Source organism: Pithys albifrons, chromosome 1, assembly GCF_047495875.1.
Source record: "Pithys albifrons albifrons isolate INPA30051 chromosome 1, PitAlb_v1, whole genome shotgun sequence".
Lineage (NCBI taxonomy): Eukaryota > Metazoa > Chordata > Aves > Passeriformes > Thamnophilidae > Pithys > Pithys albifrons.
This window is the reverse complement of record NC_092458.1, coordinates 72183629-72203765: the sequence shown is the minus strand read 5'-3', so window position 1 is coordinate 72203765 and position 20137 is coordinate 72183629. Positions and strand designations below refer to the sequence as shown.

At 37.8% G+C, this 20137-nt stretch overlaps 1 protein-coding gene across 7 annotated transcripts in view; it reads left to right on the top strand.

Annotated features, from left to right (window-relative positions):
* The window catches only part of GRIA4 (glutamate ionotropic receptor AMPA type subunit 4), a 221000-nt gene that overhangs the window by 63699 nt on the left and 137164 nt on the right, over nt 1-20137 (top strand). For all 7 annotated transcript variants that reach the window (XM_071555041.1, XM_071555039.1, XM_071555054.1 and 4 more), the window contains exon 3: nt 10701-10940. In XM_071555041.1, coding sequence (XP_071411142.1) covers nt 10701-10940 — 240 coding nt within the window. The remainder of the gene's footprint in view (nt 1-10700; nt 10941-20137) is intronic.

Genomic DNA, 20137 nt, shown 5'->3' with positions numbered 1-20137 from the left:
AGAGTGATAAAGTCCCTCCTGAGCCTCCTTTTCTCCACGTTAAAGAACCCCACCTCCCTCAGCTGCTCCTGGTAAGACTTGTACTCCAGACTCTTCACCAGCTCTGTTGCTCTTCTCTGTACTGACCTCAGCACCTCAATGTTTTTGTTGTAGTGATGGGGCCAGACATGAAAACAGTATTTGAGGTGTAGACCATGCTAATGCATTCATCAGAACAGTTTAGGTCAGGAGCCATATTGTATGGCTTCACCTCTCACATCTAAAATGTAATTCAGGTAATTCCTGTCAATGACAGTTTTGCTGGCAGGAGTATTGCAAAATTAACATGTATTTCTCCAAAATGAAGAAAAACTTGTCACTGTTTTTTTTTTTCTGTTAACTACAAATACTTCTTCTTATGCATAAAAAAATCAGTAATTACATAGCTATGTATAAAAAGCTATTTTTGTGTAATCAACTACACACTTCATAAGATACCCTCCCATTTAAAATTGATTAAACTGATTTTTTTATTACTTTTTTTTTCTTTCTGGAAAGAAAACCATCTGTTTCAATATGCCTATTTCCTCCCTTTTCAAGATAGAAGTTGAAAAGAAAGCTAATGTTATAGAGAAGTGGGCCATGAAAGGATTACTTCTTAAAACAAAATTTATACTTCTCTTTGTTCTGTTTCATTAAAATGGGATATGGGGAAAGATTTTAAAAAAATCTTCCATTTTGGGGGGGGAAGCAAACTGCAAAATAATTTGTTTTCTCTACAAAGCACTGTTTGAATGAAGTTCAAATTTGAACTGAAAGAAACAATATGTCTCATAAGAATATGAATCAGTCTGAGAACAGCAAAAATGTTTAATCACACAGGCAATCTAGATAAGTTATAAAACATGATTTCTCTAGATATTAATTTAATGTGGATGAATCTTCCCTCAGCTGGAAAAATGAAGAGGTGATATTATTTTGCAAGAAGATCTCTAACCACCAGGAGTATTTGAGTTGAAATATTCACCTCAATTAAGCACCTGGGAGTTTTACCATTGATTCCATAAGCCAGTTTGTACTGTAGTCCAGTCTAATTTCCATGCAATCTATCATGCCTCTCTAAGCTTTTGTCCTGAAGGAGGAAAAGAAAAAAATAAAAGATAGCTGTAGATATTTTGTCCTTGAGAAGACCCACCCGTGTCACAGTAACTTCCTAACAAAACCTTCATGTTTAACTTTTTTAAAAACTTCTGTGGGTTAGAAAAGCCTGGCAGTCTCACATGTTACTGATATTTTTATCAGCCATTAAAAACATCCAAAACCGAACTTCTGTACTAATGTGGATTCTCATTCATGTGACTATGAAAGGTAAATGCTGCATGTGGATTCTCTATGGGAGAGCTTTCAAAAAGAAAGTTTTGGCAGAGTTGGGGATATGCACGTGTATATGCGTTGCCAGAAAGCTATAAATATCAGACCCGTGGAGAGCACAGGACTGGAGGACAAAGGCACAAAGAATGGATAATTTATTACAGACAGAGCTGTAAAGTGCTTTTAAAAATGAGAAAAGATTTGTTAGCATTCAGCAAATGTGAAATTCATGAGGGGCGTTCTATCAAAGAGATTAGCCAAGGCACAGCGGAAAGAGGAATTTTGTAAATAAACCCAGTGGAAGTTTTTTTTCTTGTTCTGTGAAAATGTTCCATTGGATTTAAATTATGTGGAATTATATATTAATGAAAGTAAAATACTTTAGTGCTGCAGAAGTTTTCAGATGGAAAGTACTTAAAGATTAAAGCAGTTTTGCTCATAGAAATTTATGACAGGCCAAGCTACTTTGTGTTCTTCACCAAGAAATTAGAGTTGTCAGCACTTTTTTAGGAAAACAGGGGCATGTGGTCTGTGTCTGAGAAATACCAGCAGCCCCTGGCTGCAAGGGATCCGTGCCAGTCATATGAGAAGGGCCTCAGAGAACGGCAGCTCCAAATCACGCTGAATCCAGGGATGGAAAGGGGAGAAAAAGACTTTTTCCTACAGTGTTTTTTTTAAACTATTTTACACCTATCTATCTAAATGTAACTGCCAAACCTTTCATAGTTGTGTAGTCACCTTTTGCAGTCAAGAAAGAGATAGATATCTCTAGTGGATGAACCAGTACACTTAATTTGTCCCCCATTTTAAGCAGGGATGATTTGTCTTCTGAATATACCTTTTTCTGTTTTAGAGAAAAAAAACCAAACCAAAACAAAAAACCCAGGCAAACAAACAAAAATAAAACAAAACAAAACCAAACAGAAATTGACCCCCTGGATTTTGGGTGGTAAGAACCAGGTGAGACAGTCCCTGCCACTCTCCCTGTATGCCCATATATAGATGCAAAGACACATATGCTCGTTTCACAGATTCTTTTGGAATTTTCTCAGAAGAAAGTTTACTCAACATATTAGTTTGTGGAGAAAAAATCTTGCTCCAAATGAGGCCTAGAGTAGAGTTCAGTAGTTGGATCTACAAGCCAATCTTGCCTGGTCTCTATGGCCTTCTCTGTTATTTTCGGCATCTCTCAGGGTAACCTTCCAAAGTTAATGTTCTGCAGCTTAATAATTTGATAAAATACATGGCACACAAAATACTACATTACAATTTTCAAATTTATTTTAAAAAGAAAAAAATTCTGTGCCTCTTAGTTAAGCTAATTCAATTCCATTTTTCATTCAGTAGGCAAGAAATGCGCTATCACTTTCTGCTATTTTTTCAGGAATTGAGTTTGAGCAGAATTAGTTTTTTACAGCCAATTCACAAAAAATGGTTAGGGAAAAATAACAATTAATTTAAAAATGTACTAAGTGTGTATTTTGTTTAGCAGTATGTTCTCATATCTGCAGCTGAACAAACAGAACTGCATTTCCCAAATTGCTATTTGATCTAGCACATTAAGCCAAGGTTTTCATTGTTCTTAGGAGAGTATTTTTAAATGAGCTGTCAAATCACTTAGAAGAGAGTACTAGAAGCAACCCATTGCTATGGGTAAAAAAAAACATTCATGAATTTTCTGTGCCCGAAATTCAATGGATCTGTGTGTTGACTTTACTATGGAATTGCAAGGTAAAGGTGCACTAGACATAACATTCATACACATTAGGGTTGCACCTGAGACAGCTGGATGGACCATTTTGCTAGACTTTTACAGATATCTAACTGGATACTGACCTTCTTGTCAAATGTGTATAGTCCTCAATAGAACAGGCAGTTGAAACACTGAGAACTGAGAAATGGGAGTGCAAGGTGACTTGCTCCAGAGTATGAATTTAGTTTCAGAGATTCAGTAGCCAGCATATCAAATTTTCCATTAAGCGGTATCTTATTATAGGAGGATAAAGATTTGAAAGGAATAAGTATATGAGAGGGTAATGTTTATTATTCCTTTTTAAATTTTTTTCTTTTTTTATGCTGGAAAGATATTAATTTCATCTCTTCTTATTCCCCTCAATCATTACTATTGTATCAATTGTAGAGCAATAAATTTGGTTTAGTTTAATGATGTGATATTATTTCTGGTTACAATGCTTTAGGTATGTTGCTACCTGATGTGTGATGTATGCCTCCTAAACCCAAAATAATTATTTTGCTTGAAGGAGTTTGTGATCAAAAGACAAAGGTAGATGATGACTTAGAGGGTGCAGGGTCTGTAAACAGAACATGAAGAGGGTTTTGTTGGATGCTGTTGGATGTATTAACCATATAATTTGTAAGAAACTCTTTGTTTCCCTTTTTGCCCTATTTTGAATAACAGTTTTTAAAAGTACCCCATTAAATTCCAGACAATTCTTAAGGTAGTAGTAAAATGGTCCTAATACATCTATAATGTTTTTCATCCACTCCCTTTATGTAACACTGTTTTCTCTTTCATAATCCTATCTGTCATCTTATATCAGTGATTTAATTCATGAAGGTATCTCATTAATTTGGTCTCACTGCTGGGAATTTTTCCTAATGCAATAGCATAATTTAGTTTTAAGTCAGCAGTCTCAAACACAACAGAAGAAGAGCATTTGTGTATCAAATCCGTACTGGATTTGACTGCAAGACAGTTTAAAACCACAGAGAGGTGAATTTCGATCACTTGTCTTTTAATTCTAGAGCTTGGACTGACATTATGTCGTCCTCTTTCAGGGTGGAGTTCAGAGATCTCAGAGGAGGAAGAGACAGTTGGAATGATCTGTGCAAAATGAACAGAAAGATCTTTAGACATGTTAACAGAAAACTCTAATCTCAAAGCTGTTATAGAAATACTGCTTAATCTCACGTCAGGTGTCAGAGCCTTTACAGATACAAGTTGATGAATCATTTGACCTTGGGATTTGGGTTCATATTTAGATTAAATGATTCTCATTTCTCATGTGTAGAGCTTGCATCTCCGTATATCTAGGCTGTTCCTCTTGGAAAGAGTTTTTTAGGTTGAGAAAATTAACAAAGTATTTTTATGTCAGTACTGGCATATGCAGGTGCAGAGAAGCTGAACAAAATTGAGAGTACATGACTCAACCATGAGGACGTGGACCACTGATGGCATTGCAAATACACCTCAAATTAAAGCCTTTGTATGCTACTGTGGTAGCAACAAAGTGTGATTCCCTAAATACATTTTTTAAATTTGTTGCTGCCTGAAGTTTACCAGATTTATTGGCTTTCTGTAGACAGGTTTTGGTTGGGAGGGAGAGGGCTGCAGGGGCAGCCTCTGTGAGAAGACTTCAGGGGCCACTTCAGTGTTGGACAGAGCCAGTTTTCAGCTGGCTTCAAAATGGACCTGCCACTGGTCAAAACGATGCTGTGGTGCCTCTGTGATAACACATTTGGTAAAGGATAAAAATCACTGCATATGAACAGTGAGAGAGAGGTGTGAGAAAATGCGAGAGAAGCAGCCCTGCAGACACCAAGGTCAGTGCAAAAGGAAGAGGAGGAGGTAGGTGCTCCAGGCACTGGAACAGGGATGACCTGCAGCCCATGGAGGACCCAACACCGGAGCAGGTGGATGTGCCCTGAAGGAAACTGCAGCCTGTGGAGCACCCATGCTGGAGCAGGCTCCTGACAAGCTGTGGCCCCGTGGACAAAGGAACACATGCTGGAGCAGGTTTTCTGACAGGAATGGTGGCCTGTGGGGGACCCATGCTGAAGCAGTCTTTTCCTGAAAGATTGTACCTCATGGGGAGTGCCTACAGTACAGCAGTTCTTGAAGGTCTGCAGCCCATGGCAGGGACCCACATGGAGAGGTCAGTGAAGGACTGTATCCCTTGGTAGGATCCAATGCTGGATTAGAGTAGCAGAGTGAGGAGTTAGGAGAGTCAGAGACAAGTTGTTATTGATGGATCACAACCCCCACTCTCTGTTTCTATCTCCAAAGCATAGGAGAAAGGGAAGAGACTGTCCTCATATCTGAAAAACTTCAGAACTCAAACTGCTTCGAGTCTTTCAGTTTTGGTCCTTCCACAGTTTGTGTGTTTATGGCAGATCAGAGGATCTGTCAATATATCTGTAACAGCCAACTATGCCAGGGCTTCCCATGTAGGAGCTGAAAGCATAGAGAAAAGCATTTTAAAATGTTTGTTCTATAGCCTGTGTCCTGGAAGACTCAAGGTCTGTTAGTCATGACTCTGGAGCTGGATCTACCACGTTACTTTGGTTTTAGTCTGCAGGTCTTCCAGATTCCTACCTATATGGTACTCATACCTGGTAGCTATTTGCTGCTGAGCGCAACTAACATTGTTGGCAGACCAGCTTTACTCTACTTACTAGACTTCACTTTGTAAATATATTGTTTAAACTATATGGGTATAATTTAGGATTAAGAAGAAGTTGGAATTTTTTCTTTTTGTTTTTCAAGATAGATTGTGTTTAAAGAGAGGGGCTTGCGTCTAGAGTAATAACAGGGGATTTGGGAATTGCTTCTCATAGAAGACCCCATGTGGCTTGACTATGTGTCTCAGTAAACCCTGCAGTATACAATTTTTGCCATGTTGGCCTATTTTTTGCTTATTCTTTTAAAGTGATAGTCCTATGAAAGAATTCGACCTCGTGAAATAGAACATACCAAATTCATATTGTAACTACTTCAAGAACATTATCTTGGCTAGTTAAGGTGCATTGCAATGTCTTTTCTAGAGTTTGTTCCAAGACGAACAGGCTGGGTGGAGAATGGATCGAGACTAGCCCTGGGGAGAAAGCCTAGGAGGTGTTGGTGGACAAGAAGCTCAGCATATCTAAGTAATGTGTGCTTGCTGCTCAGAAAGCCAGCTGTGTCCTGGGCTGCTTCCAAAGGAGTGTGACCAGCAGGATAAGAGAGAGGTGATTCTGCCTCTCTAGTTTGCTTTCAGGAGACCCCACCTGGAGTACTGCATCCAGCTCTGGGGCCTCCAACACAAGAAGGACATGGTCATGTTGGAGCAAGTGCAGAGGAGGCCAGTTGTTGATCCTGGGGCTGGTGCACCACTCCTGTGAAGACAGGGTTCCACCTGGAGAAGAAAAGGCTCCAGGGAAACCTTTGAGCAGCCTTCCAATACCTGAACAGAGCCTACAGGAAAGAGACTATTTACAATGACTTCTAGTGACAGGACAAGGGATAATGACTTTAAACTTAGCACAGATTTTTTACTGTGAGAATGGTGAGGCACTGGAACAGTTTGCCCAGAATGGTTGTGGACTCCCCATCCCTAGAAGTGTTCAAGATCACACTGAATGGGACTCTGATTAACCTGGTCTACTGGAAGGTGTCTGTGCCCATGGCAGGGAGTTTTGGAGCTAGATCATCTATAAGATCCCTTCCAACTCAAACCATTCTATGATTCTATGAGTCTGACCTACACATTCTTCTTATCTTTGGTGAGATCAATGGCACTTAAAAATTTGCAGGAGAAAATCCTGTGTGTGATATGGACTGTAAATTGTCAGTTATGAAAACATGTCTGGTTTAAAATATTATTCAATGTATTTCAAAGTATGCTCGGGAAGTTGTATTTGTCACTGCTTCATATTTATGAGGGTAAAAATCTTGAACAAAATTTTCTTAGAATACTATTATGTGACTGTTTTACCAAGCATAATTTAGTGCATTTATAATAAGTAAAATGCCTTTAGAAGTGTAAGAGAAATGGATAAAGAATTGGGAAATCCACGTAGTCATGTTTGCCTGGGGGCATTTTCTGAGAACAGTAGTGAGTCAGAATGCAAATCCTCATGGCTTTGCTGATTTTTGTGGTCACTGCTGATTACTGTAAAATTGATTCAAAAGTGTTGCAGCATCTCTGAATATGTTTAAGCCTCATCTCCATAGTGTCATAGGCAATTTTCCTCTCTTTGGGTCTTGGACTGTGTAAGAAAAATCCTCATAACCTTCATGTGAGCATTTCTTTTTGTATCAAGGAGCAAAGAAGGACAATATTCAGTTACTTCCCAGTCTTAGTCTCAAGTATAATAGCACAAGTTTTCTTAGATTGGCTATTTCAGGACTTTAATGGTTTTATCACATTTGGATCTAGACTGTGGCAAGGATAGTTTATTTTGAACATGAAGAATTATTATTCTGGTACTGTTAGTCAAAAGGACTTTAGGGTCATATAATGTTATTACTGAAATTTCAAGTTGGACTTTTTTCTCCATCTTGAGAATGAATTTGAGCTTTAACTCCACCAAGTGTACAATTTCACAGCTTGACATTGATTTCTTGAATTTTTCATTATGTGGAATCCTACTATATGGACCATGTGTGACAAAAAGTACCCTGTGCCCCTGTAAAACTTCAAAGTAAGACAATACAGAGCCTTAGTAAGAATTTTCTCTAAACAGAAAACACATTAAGTAACTACCACTTACATACATGAGATTTGTGTTCAGTCATTTCAGTTGACAAAGTCAACTGTACTGTGTTTGAGACTAGAGGAAGCCTGCCATATGCTCACAGAAACACTTTTAAAAGACTGAGAAATCCCGTTGCAGAGGAAAGTAACATGCAGGATGTGACTACAGAACTGAATGAATGATTATATAAGGAGGCTATAAGAAATACATACTCAAAAAGAGTTATTAGTAAGAAAGAGGAGGTAAAAAGGGCATTTGCTGCAGAAGTGAGAGCTAAGTTACAGTTTCAACTGAAAAATGAAACTTCTAAAGGCCATTTAAACAACAGCAGAAGGTCATTTAGATATTTAAATAGAAATACAGGAAAAAGGAAAATAATTGAAGCAGTGCTATATTGATGATGAGACAGAAAAGCAGGAAAATCCTGTTAGAGACTTAAAACTAATAGATACTTCACATTGATTTTCACTCAAGATGAATGTTGACCTTAAAAGAGGTGTGATGACTAATGGGATTAGGGAAATGACCTCTTTCTGCCTTGCTTGTTCAAGAATTGGTTTACTGAAGGGCAGATGCAATAACAAGTGCTGCTTAGTAGAGCTATTAAATGAATTGTGATATGTATGATCAGTTCAGTTATAGAACAGATTTTATGAAAAGAAAGCTTTAAAATATGGTTATAGACAGAAAATGTCATAAAATGCAACCAAAAGTTATTCAGGTAGAAAGTATAGGATTAAACCATATCTTGAAATTGCCAAGAAGAGAATGAAATAAAATAGACATATCCCTAAGAGAAGTGATTTATGAAAATAGAGACAAACAGGACAATTGAAAATCAGGTACAAAACTAAGGAGGAGATGGCAACAAGTGCTGGTAGAAGAGGAGATACCATGCTGGAGCAGCACAGCTAAGCAGGAAGGTAATAAGTTGCTAATTTTGCAATAAGCACAGAGATAAAAAGACGTAGTCCCATGATGGAATTTTCTGAAGAGGCAGATAAATACAACAATATAAGCTCAGAGCAGGCTAAAATTGTAGCTGTGAAAGTAAATAATTTTGAGAAGTACAGTAATAGATGTGACATAATGGAAAATGAGTAATAGTGACTAATAAAAATATTGTGCTATAATCAGAATTTCATCATTTGCAAATGGCTCAAAATGAAAAACAAGCAGAATATGATCATCAGCCATCACTGAGCTGCAGATTTAGAAAAACACAATGTCATCCTACAATATGTCAGCAGAAATATTTTATGGTAGAGATGGGGAGGTAATGCAAAAAGAAGCAGAAAACCTTCATCTGAAATACTCAACGTGCCAGTCATCTGTGTTCAAGCAAGATGAGATGAAGCTAGAAAAGCACAGAACGATGCTTGCTGTGGTGATTAGTGGAATGGCAAGCCCATGGTTCGATGGCTCTGGGGGAATGTGTTGTGTGGTCCAGCAAAGAAAATACTGAAAGGGTTTGTAAGAGCTATTTATCAACATATTGAAGGCAAACATAGGGAAAGGAAGAAAGCTTTTGAAAAGGATTTTTTTATATATAATCTGGCTATGAAAATCCTTGGGATGGGGACCATAACAGTGGAGCAGCACATAAAATCACAAAACTGCCCTCAAGCCACTTGCTTCAATTCTGGCATCAGAACTGGGTAAATCACCCAGGTCTTAGGAGAGAAATGCACAAATTGTATTTTTAGCTCTTTATGCAGTAAATGTAATATGAAAGAATTAAAGCTGAACTGATTTGAATTTGCTGTGGGTGTGCACTGTAACCTCACTGTGCTGCACTCACAGGATGACTGTGACCTCCACGCAAGAGGAGGCCATCATCTTGTTAAAAGGGTGTGTCCTAAGTTTTCCCATGTTTAGGCTACATGTAAGAATAGATTGCAGCAAGAGGTGGTCTGGAACAGTAGAGAATAGGAAATACTTACTTAGGAGAAAATTAATATAATGATACCCTAAATAAGTCTTTTGTTCTCCATTTTCTATTGATTCTATAATAGGTAACACTATTAATGATCACACAGTTCTTAATCACATGTTGGATGTTTTTTATCAGAGCCTTTATGAATTATTATAAAGGCAGTATTTTCTCAAGAAAATACCCTTATGCCTGCTTCTATATGCGTAGATCAGTAAAGTCCTTATCCTGTCTCATGAGATCAATAAAAGTCTTTCTATATGTCTTAAATAGGTCCAAGAGCAAATCAAAACTCAGAATATATATTCACGTCGTTTGTTTTCTGGTTTTGAGGTTAACACAGAGTAGAAATAAAAGGTTTGGGGCAAAAGTGTGATCACATTGACTTACTATGTTTTAATTCAACTGCCCTCTTAAAGTCAAGGAGATTATTCATGAAGTAGGTTTTTACTCAATGTCTCTAGAAATTTTAATGTATCGCAAGGGCTCCCTGCTTAAAAGGGAGCAAAGGTTCTACATAGTTACAATTTAAAATGTCCAAATTTCACTTGCAAGGTCAGTAACATTTTTTGATAATTTCCATATTTTAGAATGTGAACACTTTTCAGCTTAAGGGAATGGAAATGCCCAATGCCTGATAATATGCAGAGCTGTGGTTACAACAGCATATGTTGACTTTTCACTGGTATACAAAAATGCATGTTATTTATTTTTTTATTTTATTTTACAACAGAAACACTACAGATACTGTAACATTCTATGAAAGGGATCCAAAAGTCACAAAATGTTATTTGGCTATTCATTTATTGGTTTCCAGAATCAAACACTTGTGAAAATTGAATTTAGCTATACAGGCAGAACTTGAAACCTTAAAATTTAAAAAAAACATATTTTGTCACTACTTAAACTCTGTTTCTCTGCTTTTTTTTGTTTCTTTCAGTTTGCTCCCAGTATTCTAGAGGAGTTTTTGCCATTTTTGGACTATATGATAAGAGATCAGTACATACCTTGACCTCATTCTGCAGCGCCTTGCACATCTCCCTCATCACGCCAAGTTTCCCGACAGAGGGTGAGAGTCAGTTTGTGCTGCAGCTGCGGCCGTCCCTGCGGGGAGCCCTCCTGAGCTTGCTGGATCATTATGAATGGAACCGCTTTGTTTTCCTGTATGACACAGATCGAGGTAGGTTGTGACCCAACTTTCTTACCTTTATTGTTCAAATGACTTTTGCAAGAGCTGTGAATTTTTATGTCCCATTGAGAGCTTGGGGAGTCAAATTTTAAAGGGTCTTTGAGGTGAAATACCTCTCCCTGTGCAGCTGTGTGCCTAAAACAAGAATTCCTTCGTCTGCAAAAATTGAATATTGGATGCACATAGTATGTAATCGACCAGCCAAAGACTGTGCTTTAAGTCTAGAATACTAAAATGTTTTAACTAGTTGTTGGTGAAACAAAGACACAGTTCAATGAGCAGAATTTTACATCTCTGTTCACTCTTCAACACACTTCGTAAGTGACAGCAGTACAAAGAAGTAGAGAGGAACAACCACTTCTGTGCATCTGCACTCTGCGAGTGAGCCTGTGGGACTTCCAAACTCTGGAAGGTCAAGGCACAGGAAGGGCTCTACCCTCAGGCTGTGACAGAGTAGTTGAGGTTAAGAGGCAATACTTGGCAGGCCTGAGGTATCCATGGGACAGCAGAGGGAGAGTGCTGCAGTAGCCCATCTTCTGCTCCTTTTACCTGGAGTTATCTCAGTGATGGACTACACTTTTGCAAAATATGTCGTTTCTTACAGAAAAGGGTGCACTTTCTGTCCACAGTTTCCATTCTATATTCCAGAGCATCTCAAAACTGGTTAAGTGGTAAAAAACTGCAAATGAGGACTTGAGAGGTAAAATCTGTTCTCCGAGTTGTGTGTTCATTCTGCTGGCAATGCCCTCTGCCTTTGTTTATGAAATAGGATTGAGCCAACATAGCTGAGCTTCTGTGAGAGGCAAGATGTTTATGTTGATGGCTTACTTTCAGGGGGGAAAGGAAGAGGCATAGCTGTAGTCAAATAATTATTTTACTACAGCTGTTTCAGTAAAGTATCCCATGTGGACAGTCTATCCTCTAATTAAAGTGGCTTTATTCCAGTGTAATTACTCTACAGTAGAAATAGCGAATTACACTGACCTAACTAAATCTGTTTAATTATTTGATTATGACTGTAGAAGTCAAATTTCTCCTATATACAAGCACTAAATTTTAGTGAGTTTTTAGCTTGATGTATTACCTAAATACCTGAATTTAAATCAAAATGAATAAAGGAAGAAAAGGGAAGAGTTTATATTGTTCCATTATTGTTTGATTGTTGTTTTTAACTAAATATTTTTTTAACTTGCTAGATTCATAAAGGAAGTTCAGAATGTATTAGATCACTGGAAAGAGAAAATTATAATAGAATTTAAAAGTATTTATACTCAAGATATAGTTATGGGTAAAAAGAAAACAAGCACATAATCACAGATGTGGTCCTACAAGTTTAAGAAATTGTTAAGAGGAATGCACAACCTGCAGTCCCCTTTCTCAGCTAAATTCACATGCCTAATTAGATTGAAACATCATTTTTAAGCGTGCAATATCACACCAAGGACAATTTCAGAACACAGTCACTAACGTTCTGGTTAATAAATGATTCTTATAGCACTGAACTCAGCTACTCTGAACTCATCAGCATGTCTTTGATAAAGAGATGATATTTGCCAGTGTGGATGCAGGGAGTGCTACACTGGATAGTCTGATTCTGAATTGGTCTTGTGATGCAGTTTAATGCAGGAGAAAATAAGATTCAATGCATCTTTTGGTATTAGGATTACTGTAAAGACACATCATTACTGAATACATTTTCACTACCTTTACACAGGAGAAAATTTTAATGTGGACTTGAGATATGATAAGAAAAAAAAAGCAAGCATCATCTCTTACTATCAGAGGAACTGAAAAAAGAAAAAAAATTATTAATTTTGAGTCATAGAGTCTCTGTCAATGAGGCCAGAAGTTAATCTTGCCCCAATTTTTACCAGAGCTCCTTCCTTTACGTGCCAGATGATGGTCTCCCTGTTTCTCTGAGCAGCCCCATTGAAACAAATTGAAAGAAGGTGAACCCCCTCAGCCTTTTGGTTTTGTTACTGGGCCTCTGCAAGTTGATCTTTGCAGCTTAACTGGGAAGCTATGAATTAGCTCTCATGGGGAAAGGTAAGCAATAAGCATACATTCCAGCCCAACACAGTGGCTGCTTGTGAAGAAGGCAGTATTTAGCAGCTGTCAGAAAGACAGAAGTCTTTGACAGAAGGCAATATGATGAAATTAGCTTAGACAAAACTTCAGTAACAGTGGTGGAAAAATGCATGGGGTTTTTTCAGACCTGCCTTCCCAGTCTTTCCATCCTCCTCTTTTCTTGCTTCTATTCCATATGGCTCAGTTGCTGCTTGATCTTAGAGGCTGAACAATTAAATCTTATTATGAAGGTAGATTTCTCTGCTGTATCATTCCATTCAGCTCTATGACAGCCCCTCAGCTCCCTGCAGAACTCTTTGCTACTGGGACTATCATTGTTAACATTTCATTTCAGATCAGGAATGCACTTTCGTCGCATCTCTCCAAGTCATTCCCACATACTGCACTTGAGTTTACACCATGTAGTAGTCCTAGACCTCACAAACTCTGATGAGGTGGTGGCTTCAGCTATTATGTTAAATCTCCCTTTCTGATGTTCTGCCAAACTCACAGTCTGGAAGATCACTGTCCTGTGACAGGATGAAGATACTAGGAAGAATGGCAAAAATACAAAATTAATTGGATCTAGCAGGGGACATTAGAGTAAAAGGAGAACAGGTTTTTCAAAGGGCATTAAACCTAGGAGAAAGATGAAGGAAAATTCAACTCATTATTTCACAGGGGAAAGTGAATAAGTAAAGAGTGACACAGAAGGCTAAAGCCTGAAGGGTTCTTTTGTTTCAATACATTCTTCTTTCTCTTGCCCTCCTTCCATAAAAAGGTTTAATTGTAACCTGGTGCTTAGTATAATTAATACTAAGAGCAAAGTGCCAGTAACACAGTCATAACAGGGAAAACGCACTCTGAAGAACATTGAGTTATGCAAAGCATAGTAGGAAAAGGCTGAAATGAAAACCATGCCTCCTTGAGATGCCCACAGAAAAGGGAAGTCCAGGAAGGGGGAAGTGCTCAGTTAACATTTGATGTCATCTCTAGAGGGAATTAAGGGAGACAAAGAAATTACTAGATCTGAAGAACATCCAGTTTATATACGTTGTTTTATTGTGATTGAGAGGTATTTAATGTAAAAAGAGGCATACAGTCAAATGGAGCTGTATATCTCCAAACCCATGACATTTTTCACCTAGCACAATTATGCCTACAACTGTGATTTTGCTGGCTGAAGACAATATTTTCCTGGCAACAGAAAGAAAAATTGGTTTCTGGACCCTGAAACCACAGAAGAAGGTTGTACAGGTTTGTGTGATGTGTGAGAAGCTGTTTAAGAATAAAATCATAGAATCACTCAGGTTGAAAAAGACCTTTGAGGTCACCAAATCCAAGCATTAACCCAGCATTGCCAATATGCAATATAGAATTGAGAGGTCCAAGAATCAAGCCTAGAAGAGGTCTGTGTTAATTTTCCACACTGTGTGCAGCCTTACTGAGAGCTGGAATGGCTGAAGTTGCTAGTAAAACTGCAGGGATTATCCAGAGGTATGAAGTCCCAGGGTGGAGAATGGTAGAGGGGCTGCAGAGCATTGTGGAACATGTGGGATAGTGGGCAGGATGGCAGGCAGCAAGCTGGAAACTGCTTTCACAAGAATTTCAGCATCCATTTGAATTCAGCTGTGTTTCCCAACAAGGATTTTCAGTCCCTGACTGTGAGTAAAGCACAGTAGCGCAAAGGGTAGAGCTACCAGCTGGCCCAGCAGTTGGTTCACCAGAGGCAAGGACTGTAAAATAGTTATATTCTCTAGAAATCAGGCATCATGTGTGACCCTGTTTATGTACCTTGTTAATGGTTTTGGTTTTTTCCTTTGCTCATTGTAATCACATGTTTATAAAGCCAGCTCAATCCTGGTTGCAGGTGAGAAAAATTTGCCCACTGTGCACAAGGTGAATTTAATTTTCCCACATTTCTGAATAGTGTTTTTATAGCAGCTCCTTTAAAGTTGAAACTCTTCTGTTCTACTACAATCTTTTAAACCTGGCAGAAGGGTTATACAAATTCTAGTGGCCTGTTAGAATTAATCCTACAGTACATTGAGTAAGGCAGTAAAATGCCTTCCTGTTACCCAATCCTGTCAGATCTCGGAAGCTCAGCAGGGTCAGCCCCGGTTAGTACTTGGATGGGAGACCTCCTGGGAATACTGGGGGGCTGTAAGTTCTAGTCCTGAGGACTTCACTGTCACTGTTCAAGCTTGCTTGGCTGTGGCAGATGAACCTTAGGAGTTAAAGGGTGGTGCCAGTCCTGGGTCTGCTGTGCCTCACCTAAAAAATCCACGGCACAGGCTCGAAGGACACACCCACATGGGGAGAGCCCTTCCCAAATCTTCCTTCACGAAGCCTAGCCATCACATAGAGTAGTAAGATCTATGTTTTTGTCTCTAAAGAGTTGTAGAGGATAGGTGAGTCACAGGTGAGAATAAGAAATGTCTGGAGATAGCAAAAAATGGTACAGGAAATTTAAAGCTCTCCCTCTTACTTGAGAGAGATTATGGAGTTGTTCATTTGCAATCAGTTTACCAGGCTAATCTAATTTTCTCCTTTGGCAGAGTAGCTGATCGAGCACTAAGAATTAGGTTTGGTGTGTCCATGATTAGTATCTCCAGTGATGTTGCCTGGGGCTTGACATTCTCACAGAAGGAAAAAAAGAGGTAGTAGAAGTTCGACTATAGCATGCAATTTGAAAAGTAGAAACCATAACCCAAATTTTTTTACTAATGACACTTTTTAAAAGTAAGAGCAGGTCTCAGGTGAGGTGCAAGTCTTTGAATTTGCATGACATTGCCAAGAAAGTCTTTGGTGAGTACCCAGCCTGGCTTGTAGAAGAAGGGCAATCCTACAATCAGTGAAAGAGGTTTTACTGGCAATGGATTTATAGTGATAAGGACTGCCTTGAGCCAGCTGCCCCTGAAGAAGATGAATGCACTGTGCCTGTTTAAGGGATTCTAATGGACATTTAATGAAAGTTTTTCATGTTATGTATGTTTTCTCCTGTTCAGTAATGATTATTCAAACAGCGTCCTAGTTGTTCATTTTTCCTTTAGAGATCCTGCTCCCCTGACCCCTCAGGGCTGCTGTCTACCCTCTGTCGGATCCTCTAACTCTGATTGGCTGTGTGACATGATCCCTTCTTGGTCAGTTGTTGAATCCCTGCACCTGTTATTGGTGCGTTTACACGATCCCCTACTGGTCAGTTGTTGAACTCCTGTGCCTGTTATTGGTGCATTTTTCAATCCTGTTCTCCACCAACGGGCATCCAGGTCCCACCCATATTTCCAGAGAGTTCCATGCCAACCCTATAAAAGAAGGTGTTTTGCCTTAATAAAGTGCTTCTGTTCCACTACTTCTTGGAGTCCTGTCATCTTTTCAGGAGTGATGCTGGGAGAGGGAGCCAGGATTGCCAATCCAACGGCTGCACTGACTGAGTTATACAATACACGTTGAGGGCTCAAAGTGATCCTGCTAAACAGATAGGTCAAGAAAGTGAAATGTGATGAAGGTGATACAAAGGATAAATATAGTAGTCAAGAATCAAAGGTACAAATACAAAGTTCGGAGTAATGTCTTAGCACTAATATCATGGGAAATGTTTCAGTAGTTGTGGTGATGTATAAGAGTACTGCAAGTACAGAAAGCCATATTCTTTCCAATAAAGTAACTGTTTCTTTGAAATTCAGAAGAAGGATGTTGTTTCTGTCTCCTCATATTGCTGGCTATGCTGCTGTGTCACATGTTAAGATTTTCACTGCAAAAGAAAACATCAAAAATTTTCAGTAAGGTGAGTAAATGGATAAGGCACATAGAGGACATATTGATGGCAGCAGTGTGTCCCACCACTTTTTCCTTGCTCTTTGAAAGCACAGGGTACTGTTCTCAGCTGTATCAAGGGCCTTCAGTATAAGCATGACAGAAGGATCAGATATCCATTGCTGGAATGGCACTATAGTCACTGACCACTACATACAGATATAAGTTTCAAGGGTCCAGTGAAAAGAAAGAATAGTTTAAAAAACAAACAAACATACATGACCTATTAGAAAAAGCTTCACATATTGAGATCTATCTATCTATCTATCTATCTATCTATCTATCTATCTATCTATCTATCTATCTATCTAATCTATCTATAATTTATTTTTCAATTCCAGGAGTGTTAAGGAGCAAACAAATTCTTTGTACTCGCTGAGATCAAGGCAAGATATAGAATTACACAGGCATATTTAAAATGTTATTAGGAAAATATGTTTCACTGAGGTTAGAATACTCTGATAATATTCTTACCACTAGAGTAATATTTTTACCACTGGAGATTTTAAAGAACAGGTTAGTAAATGTCTGCAGTGGTGATCTGCTTTGCTACATCTGCCTCAGATGATCTCTTGTGTCCCCTTAGGATTTATATTCATGTAATTTTCATTATTTCTCTAGGAAATTGGGTGTAGCTTCTCTACAGTAGTAGGAAAACTTAAAAGATAATTTTTTACTTTGAACAATTTTCAATAATATATTATTGCTATTCAATTATATATATAAAATATGTCCTTTGTAAAAAATTTAGTAGGTTCTATTATTAAAAAATCAGATCAAAAACATTCTAAGTGAACCAGATAAAAACACTGTAAAATCAGGTTGAAGCACTATCATTATAATATGCTACTCAATAAGTTAAGTTGTTATTAGTTGGGCATTTAGGCACTGAAAGAATTGGCCTTACATCAAGCTTTACTTGATATTTTTACTGCATTTCTGAACAAATTTGTCAATGTATTATTAATGAAAAGAGTGGTACTATAATAGCAAGTTGTAAAGTTATTTCAATACCTCAATTGAAAGAGCTAAGCTTACTAAAAGGCGGTGGTGATGTAAATATATAACCTACCCATTTATCCGCATAAAAAATCTAATTCAAGGGCTCTTATTTGTAAAAAAAAAAAAAAAAAATGTTAAAAAGACCAAGTGTTTCTAATAAAAAGCAAATTGCATATGAACTTGCAACACAGTACTGGAAAATTTGATACTGAGTTCTCCTCAGTTACTGTTTTCTGCATAACAATGTTAAGCCCAAACATTCATTGCTCTTGACTTAAACTACTAGAATAGTGTCACAGGGTGTTTCAGGTAAGCCTGAAAAACAAGTTATGTGCTGGATTGTAAAGAAAATTATGTTGGGAGTCTGACTTTGTTTAGTTGCAGTCTTCCAGTTGGTCTTGGGCACTTTTTTCATTACAATCACCAGGAAAAATTTGGAAAGATTCCCATGACAAGGATTTTTGATCCTACTGACCTTTGGCAAAATGTCAGACAGTAAAAGAGAAACATAAGTTCATGATGGTGTCCACTAAAAATGAAAAATTCTTACCTGCATCATGGAGTTATGTCCCAAACTTTAGTGAAATAAGGATGAGTGCTGTCATAACATTGCAGAAATATTGATATTATGTATTCCAGAAAACAAACAACATCCTATACCTGGCCTCATAGTCTTTATTAAACTTCTTTAACATCTGGTCTGTAGGTTTGAGCTTTTCTGTATTTTGTGTCTTTGCAATTCTTGAGGTCAAAATCATGTTTTTTCACTATATCAGGTGTTACCTATATCAGAGTAGATCCATTAAGCCCAGTGGTCAAACTGGTTTGGAGTTACAGTAGCTAAGATACAACCCAGGAATGGGACAGCACTTAAATTGTGGCTAACCAGGAAAAAAACCTCACTAGATTTGATAAGAAAAGCTGTTCATCTTCTACGAACACTCTACATGGGCAGTGAATCTTGTCATATATATTGGGGTCCAGTTACCACTGTGTTTGCTATTTACCTAAGTCATATTGTAATTTTGTGCATGCCAATCTGGATTGACACACAAAACAGAGAGAAAAAAATGTTTTATCAAATATTAGTGAGTTTAGGGAACTGTAGTAAGTTTGGCATATGATCTGCTGCTGTCTGTACTCAGTAACAGAAATAGACAAATGTGTCTTATCCAGCGGTATTTGGTTTGAAACAGATTTTATTTTGCCAGTGTTAGATGATTAGTAGTTACACCAGCAACATGCCAGCTTCTCCTCATTGTCTCAGCAGGTGGTAGCCTCTTGAAAATATAGGTAGTAAATGCACACGTGGAACTAAAATACAGTTGAATCCTAACATCAGCATCAGTAATGATACTGTGACTTTCCATTTCCCCCTTGTCTTACCACCAAAGAGAAGCAATAATGGTAAACCAGCAGGGTCATCATTTAATTCACTATATGTGAAAAATCTTCCAAGATCTTTTGGATTGCTTCATTAAATATAAGTGTTCATCTTGTTAATTCAAATGATTGAACATTAGATCAAGGCTGAAATTAATAGAAAATATGGATATTGGAATCAAAAGTGTACAAATGAGTCCCCTGACTTTAATATTCTATGTAGAATATGGATAAAACTAAGATGTATCAGAACTTTTATGTGTGTTATGTCATCTAGCTAAACACTCAGAATATGGAGTGCAGTCTAATATGGAAATGCCATAGAAATATATAAATCAGAAAACCTTAAATAAACTATTGTTCATTATGTTCCTGGTCTGAAGAATTTGTTTTCCTTTACTCTGAGTTAGTGGATGCTGTGGAGAAGACAGGAGACCCATGATATTTGAAGTATTGCTTTTTAAGTTGCCATGACAGTGAATCAGCTTTGCCCTTTTTATTGATTTGTTTGTGACAGTGTTGTAGAATCCTTAGAGCTAAATTCTTTTCTTAGTAGCATTTATCTCAGTTTTGCACATGTGTAACTCAAGAGTATGCCTGTAACTTTCATGTGCATCTATATTCCGACAATCTAATGCAAATAACATTACTACTTGCAATGGCTTGATGTAATAATATCAGAGAATTGCATTTACAGAACCTGACAGAAATAGCTAATTCATTGTAACCTGTATATATAACACATTTGTTTAAATGGAAACATGTCCTTTTTAGCTATTTTTTAGCTGTATTTACTTGAGAGCAGGGCAGTGTGGTCTTTAATTCTGAATATCTGTTTCCATTTATTTAAGAGCTTTTCCATACAGGGGTGTTATGCTGCTTTAAAGAAAAGAAGTAACTTTATATCATTTTCTTCTGAA